The 7,393-nt window shown below is 44.8% G+C and overlaps 1 protein-coding gene across 1 annotated transcript; it reads left to right on the top strand.

The window, feature by feature from the left end:
• Positions 1-2,295: 2,295 nt before the first annotated feature.
• On the top strand, positions 2,296-4,501 carry LOC132261904 (post-GPI attachment to proteins factor 2-like). The gene is made up of 2 exons (XM_059760934.1): positions 2,296-2,655; positions 2,734-4,501. Exons 1-2 carry the CDS (start codon positions 2,599-2,601, stop codon positions 3,508-3,510), a joined length of 834 nt encoding a protein of 277 aa, XP_059616917.1. The 5' UTR covers positions 2,296-2,598; the 3' UTR covers positions 3,511-4,501.
• The last annotated feature ends 2,892 nt before the right edge of the window (positions 4,502-7,393 follow it).

Raw genomic sequence — 7,393 nt, forward strand, 5'->3', positions numbered from 1 at the left:
TCTGCTCAGCTGCATTCTTTTCCACGGTTCGGCGAGAATGTCTGATGCAGTGACAGGCGATTTGCCTGCAAGACGAAGAACGAGGGCGAAATTGCATTTCCCGCGAACCGGAGTGTCTGTGGCACTCGACATTTAACTTTTGTACCTTCGCTGCAGTCATCTTACCAAAGTGTGGCAGGAACGGGTGTTCGCCTTAGTCCTGAAATCTGACCATTTTCACGGCAAAACTCTCTCACTCTCTCTCGCCCCAAATGTGGGTGGGAGCAATTGATCTCATCCTTTCGCACAAATTCCTCCATTAACCTTTTTCCTCTTGATACACAGTCTCGCTCTCTCGACAGAAGAGGAAAAGATAATTTAGTGTTATTTTGTGGAAATTGTCCAAGTGAAAAATTGCTTGTCCCTCATTTCTCTGCAGCCTGGCATTTTTCCTCAAACACCCAAGACGGAAAATTCAAAGGTGGAATGGGGAAAGTGGGTGGGATGAAAATGTTGCCATTCGCAGAACAGCAACGCCACAATTAACGAATCTCTTCGTAGACATCCAAAATAATTAATTGGTAGTGGATGGAAGAGTGAATGTGATCTGAAAGCTCAAGATTGTGCAAGTATCTTTGGGGAGAAATCAGAAATCAGCAACTTTTTTCCTGCAAGCTCTTGTTGTTAGGTTTGGCAAAGTGGCTTCTCGCCACGAAAATTTGGCAACATTTCGTTTCCACACTTTATCGCAATCCGATTTCTCACTTTTTTTGCATCTTTTGAAACCTATTCGCGCTGAAATATTTCGGCCAAAAAAGAGTTCTGCCGGGCAACGTTTTTTCAAGGAAATTGGTCACACTCACATCGCATTTTCATTTTGATCACTTAACTTTTTACGAGGTAACTTTTCTCGGCAAAGGATAAAAGAGCTTGTTGCTTCCATTCTCTCTCACACCTCGCATTCGTCCATTGGCACGTCAACGGAGTAAATCAAGTCCCTTTTTTGCCAACTGCCCCAAGAGAAAAAAGCCAGCATTGGGCGCCGAACGAGGAAGTCATGGACGATGGATTCTCCTTTTCGAAGGGGTGAAGTTGCTCGTAAATAAATATTTTCATTTACTCATGGCGAAGTATACTGATGTCACCTGACAACTTTGGCAGCAAATATTTCAGGGAAATTCTGCTTTTTTCTCTGACTCAACAATTGCAAGAGATTCCCTGAGTTGGAGCAAACAATCATGTGCTGGCTAATATCACAAATTACTTATCTAGAACTTGACAGTTATTTGACAGCTGTCAAAAATTAAAACCCGTTCGCCTATAAATCCCCGCGACAAGAGTTGCAGAACACGAATCGCGCCGACAAAATAATTAATGCAAGTGGTGATTAATGGGCGATTGCGGTGACGGATAAATGAGTCAGTGAACCAATGAGTTCGCGGCGGTGGCGTCACATTCGCAACCATACTCCGTCACTCACGTGCAATGGAGCACCACAAGCCAGAATTGCGATGCTTTCTGCCATGTGAATGGGATTTCAAGGATGGCCCGCATCCGCGCTTTAAAGACACCCGATAAGGCGGAAAGACGACGAATATTGACTGCGGCTGAGTCGCTCTTCATCCCCCATGCTGCACAGTACAGTTCTGGAATATGATGCGGTCTCATGCATGACCAACTCTTCGAGAACGTCACAGATGCACTCAATAAGGATGCCCAATTAGCAATGGGAAACTAATTTGGTATATATTCCAATAGAATTGCATTCAACTATCGCACCATTTTCACAGTGAGTAGGTAATTTGCTGCACAAGCTCGGCCTGCGTCTCTGAAGAATATGTGCAGTCAGACTGTGATGTCAACAGGAAAGGGACGTGTTTTTTGCTTAATTACCTTACATTTTTGTTGAAATTTATGACTTGGAAGACTGGTAGGTACGCATGTTACAGAAAGAAAACGACAATAAATTCTCTTATGTGATTTTGAAATCTCGATTGGTGGGTGGAAAACTTTCATGGCAGCAAAATAATTCGTCAGTTTTTCAAAAAATACTACAGGAAAATTGAAATTAACCCACAAACTACACTTCACTATACGCAATATAAATTTTAATTTTAATTTTAATTTGTTCTTGTGAGAATGCTTCTGGAGTACAAAGATGATTTAATGTGTATTTTCCATGAGTTTGTTTTAAGAAACAGGATAACCGCGCAAAATCCCAGACACAAACCGTAATAGTCAGTGCAGGGCATCAGGTGTCGCTGCTGGCGGGAAGGAAAACGAGATTTTTGCATGCCGTCAAATTGACAGTGGCACAGTTTTTCACACGCAGGAATTCACATGAAAATTCGAAGGAATCTCTATTTATATTTACACACTTAAAATCCAATGTGATATTATCACCAATGAACACGTTAATCCATGTAAATCTCAGTGTTCCCTCGTAAAAATTGATATTTGGTGTTGTGTCGTCGTGATTCCGCACTGTTTTCGGATATCCTTTGCCCTCTTTTTCTGCTCTAAATTTTTTCCTCTTCCCGTGGCGGAGGAGAAAATTCGGTGTTGCGCGAGAAAGGGCCCCCCCATTGCAAGCAATAATCCCGCGGCCGGATCGGAATCATGAGCCAAGTGGGTGAAACACACATTAAAAGCACAGAGAAGACGAAACAGGAGCAGGTTATATTTGTTGAGCGCCGCGCCAGTCACGCCACGAAGTCCGTATTGATTTCGGCGTTTGCACTTCTATCTTTGCAGCTTCTCGTCCACCTGATTGTGGGCTTCCGCGAGATATGCATCGTCACCGCTGCCCTGCCTCTGGTCACCCTCGTGATGTGCTTCATCACAGCCTACATCTTCCAGGCAGATGAGATCCACGAGACGCACTGTCGCGTGTACAACGTGATCCCGTCGATCAGTGCCATCACGGGCGTGAGCCCGCAGCGCTACTTCTGGCGCGCCTGCATCGCCTTCCACATAGGGCCCCGCGTGGCCATCGCGGCCGTGTACCGCAACTACTACGGCAACCTGGTGGGGCGCATCCGGGACGCGAAGGTGCAGAAGCGCGCGCGCTGCCTCGTCACGGCCGTGTTCGTGCTGAACCTCATCGAGATCGGCGCGCTGTGCGGCGTGACGTACGTGTCGAACCGGGAGAACTACCCGATCCACGAGAAGGTCTTCATCACGTTCATGATCTGCTCCCTGTGCCACATGCTGGCCACCATTCGCCTCAACGAGTCCACCGCACGAGTCTCCCCCGCCGCCCGCGAGTCCGCCCTGTTCTCGCTGCACTGCAAGAAGATGCTCTTCTTCCTCAGCATCGCCAGCACGGCCGGCCTGGTGCTGTTCTTCCTCAAGCACCGCTTCCTGTGCCACGACATGGCGTTCAGCTGGTTCGCCCTGTGCGAGTACATCATCGCCTCCGCCAACATGGGATTCCACTGCACCACCATGCTCGACTTCCCCACCGAGCACTTCATCGTCGCGCGCGGGGCGGAGCGCCTCAAGAACCATCGAGAGTACAAATTTGAATAATGATTTTCCACGTGACCGAGCGAGTCCGCGGGCCGAGTAGTCTTGGCGTGTCTCAAAGTATTTAGTAATTTTACTCATTTGTAGGACAAAATCCATGACAATGGACAGAAAAGAGTATTTAACAGTTTTTAGGCGAGAGAGTAACTACAATTTATAGTCATTAATTAATTCCATTCAAGTCATCCCGAGTGGCTCTAACTTAACATTTAGAGAGAGAGAGATGTGAAGGGAGAGAGAGTGAAAACCTTGCAATTTTTCAGCTCATATTAGTTGTTTGTAGGATTAGAAGAGAATCGAGTACGTGAGCATTGTAGGAAGAGAGAAGCGTAAAGTGATTCTTTTGCATTTTCGCACACCAAAGAAACTACTTGTTAGTAAATTATTGCTTTTCTTCCAAACGTCCCAGTATTCCTAACCATAGAATAGTGACTAAAGTGATCGTCGACAGGATAGAAGAGCTGATATAACTTATGTCTTGCCATTTACTAACAACTTCCCATCGATTTTTTGAGATGTTAAGTTTAAATACACATTTATGTTTACAATTGCATTAGCATTACAATTGGAGATTGCATGAGAGGCAGTCCATTGAGCGTCATTTAGTCACTCTTAAGCAGGTTCAGTTGTACTTATCTCATGTCAATTGATATTGAATAAGAATTCTCGCCTACATTAATTGCCATAAAATGCACGCACTAGTCGAACTAAGTGATAGACAAGATTATTTTTCTATTTATTATTTTTTTAGTGTTGTATAAGCATTCTATTGATGAATTAATACCAAAGAATTCAAGTGATGAGATTCTTCACATTATTTTCTATTTAAGAGAATATTTAGTGACAATGATAAAAACAATTAACATATCTCTTGAGAAAAAAAAAACGAAAAATCTCTACTGTACTTGCATATAATTACATTTGTAGAGTATAACATATTGAATTATAAACACAGACCCAAAGAGAAAATAAATTAACTAAATTCCTTCAACGAGCCGCCCGTTTGAATTGCGCGCCAAGTGCTCGCGCGTGTCTTCGCGCGCGCGTTCGCGGTTGGGCACAGTGTGAAGTGCGCCGCGAGTCGGTGTGAGTCACGCCTAGCGGGAAAGCCGATGAGTTCGTCGATGGCAGCGCCACGAGCGTCTATTTGTCGTGCAAATGCCTTTGTCTAAGAATCCAAATAAAATTCCGCAAATTCCATTTGGAGCTATTTTGTTGTGTGATCGTGAAAAGTTAGTGAAAAATCCACCGCATCGGTGTCAATCGATTGGCTGAGTGGTGGGAAATCGTGACGAGGGCCCCAGGAGACTGCTTGTTCGCTCGCGGAGCGAGGAAATTGTGTGTGTTTGTGCAGCCCGGAGGCTCTTCTGTCGCTGTTTGAGGGCGAAAGAGAAGGTGCCCCCGCCAGTGGAGGCACAAACGCCGCGAGTCCCATTTCTGGATTATTCACCGCTTCTTTCTCTTCTGGTGAGTACCCGTGCTTTCTTTCCCCGCAATCTGCAAAGTGGTGTGTGCCAAGAAAAGCCACCTCGGAGGCGATTCTCTCGCTTCCCATTGGCGTGATGCTCGACTCGGCGACAAGAGAGGCAACAAATCTCTCGCGCCTCACCGCGACTATTTGGGATTATTCAACACGAGCGATTATTTTAATTGTAGGTGATGTCAGTGAAGTTCACACGTCACGGCCGAACAGGCGGCGAGAGTGTGTGCGTCGAACTGCAGTTAAGCGAGCACTTCTTGACTGATAAAAGCCATGATAAGTGCTCGCATTAGGCGCGCCGCGCTTCCTGGCGCTGTGATTGTCAAGTTGGCCAATTCGGGGCCTTTGCTCGGGCGAATAAGGATCAAGTAGGTCGTCTCAAGTCTGACGATTCTAGGCTTTGTTCACCGCGTTTCTCACGGCTTGGAATCCAATTCTAAAATCTCAAATTTTCTTGGTAGTTAGGCTAGTTGGGCTGGCATGGATTGGGCCGATCTGAAGATCACAAATGCCCACACTTTCCTAGAACACAAAGCGAAAATTTTGAAGGTCTTTTTAACAGAGAAGTATTGATTGAATAAAACTTCTTGTCGAGATTGCTTAAATCTTGCGTTAAATCAGCGCGGAAAGAAGTTGAAAGAATTTTTCTTCAAGATTATCTAAGATCTTGAAATATCTGGAAAATGTACAGATTCTTTCAGATGGTTTTCCTGGTAAAATGAACACAACAAAAGAGGAGAGATCCAGTAAACCTAGAAACTTGACTTGTACTTAGTTTGCCTCGCCATCAATTCCATTACGACTGCAGTAACTGTGAGCAATAACTAATGGACACCAAAGATAAAGAGACACACTCAAGTGCCACTGGGTGGAACGTGCAACCGTGTCTTTTCTCTACATATTTATTTACCTTTTATTGTTCCCGATCGCTGGGAATGCAAATTTTCCGTGCGACTTGACGTTCTTATCGCTGCAACAGCAATTTCTCGGTGGCCAAGGGATTGACAAAGCTGAAGACTTTGAGTCGATCGGGCCATTTCCCCTTCCGGCCAAGAATCCCCGGGTAGCGCGAAGAAAGCGAGATTTGCTATCAATCGCGCGCGATTAGATTAGATATTCACGGTGAGAGCAAATTGGCAACAATCAAATGTGGAAAATATCGGCTTTCTCGGGATGGAAAAATGGGAGGGCGGCAGAGGGGAAGAGCACGATAAGCGTTATCTATGCCTGTGCCCACTTGCCTGGCTACACACAGAATGGCAGCCGAAAAAAAACCAATCATGGCTCGAGTACTTTTCACCTTGTTACCTAATTCGCAAGGCAGGAAAGTTTCGGCCGCCACAACTTCTGGCCCAGAGAGTGCTTAGACATAGGAAAGAGGCAAGAAGACCCACACCGAACGAGTCATTAAAGTATATTTTTTGCACCTGAAACTTCTTGGAACGATTTCCGGTTGTAATCCATTTCCAAAGTTATTTTATTCTTGGCTCATGCCATTGATGCGCACGTTTGTTGGCTAATTTTGGAATATAGAGGCTCACTTTGCGTTTTGAGATTCCCTCGCACTATTATTGTCTGGGTTTATGTTGGGAAATCACACCCAAAAATGTTTGTGTCGAGAAGATAAACTCGAGAGAAGATGAGACGATGGATAGCAGCGTTTGAGAGTGATCGATGGGTGAATCAAAGCGATGAATCTCTCTACAATTGACCATATTTTAATCCCCGAATCGGTGTGATGGATTTCACTTGCCACTGTCAATTGGTTGTGATGCAAAAATACAAATTTCCCGTCCATTTAATTGAACTGAGAGTAATTTCTATCCCTAAACACCATCGTTTATTTATTTAATCCGTGTCATTTTCCCCACCATTCATTGTTTCCCAATCGGTGTATTTTCTGCAATGAACTATTGCATTGGTGCAAGTGCAATGGGTTGAGCGAAAAAAGGAAATCAATATGAAGGTGAAATTTAATGAATCCCTGACAATTGAATTTCCCTCACAGTTTGTGTGTGAATGTGAACTAGAAGAGACACACATTGAATTTGGCTTCTGATGTGTTTGATGCTCGTGGGGAAGGATAAAAGAGAGTGAGGATGAAAAATCAAATGGCTTGCAAATTGATGTGCAAAGCGCTTTTCTTCCCAAAATTATCATCATCATCATTGTCATTAATGGTTACACTGTCTCTCGCATAGAAGTGAACTCTGTGCTCGCCGGAGTTCGCAAATGGACTTGATATATTGTCACTGGCTGAGTGATATGACGGCAGTTGTTGAATTCTGTGTGTGGCCACGTGAAATTCATCGTTGTGGGGCTGCAAAGTGGTCGAGCACTCGCCAAAGTTGCGAGCCTTCGCGCCCCCTGTGCTCAGAAGGGGGAGAAAAGCGTCAACTGAGCAGA

The sequence above is a fragment of the Phlebotomus argentipes genome, unplaced genomic scaffold (assembly GCF_947086385.1).
Source record: "Phlebotomus argentipes unplaced genomic scaffold, Phlebotomus argentipes genome assembly contig_15, whole genome shotgun sequence".
Lineage (NCBI taxonomy): Eukaryota > Metazoa > Arthropoda > Insecta > Diptera > Psychodidae > Phlebotomus > Phlebotomus argentipes.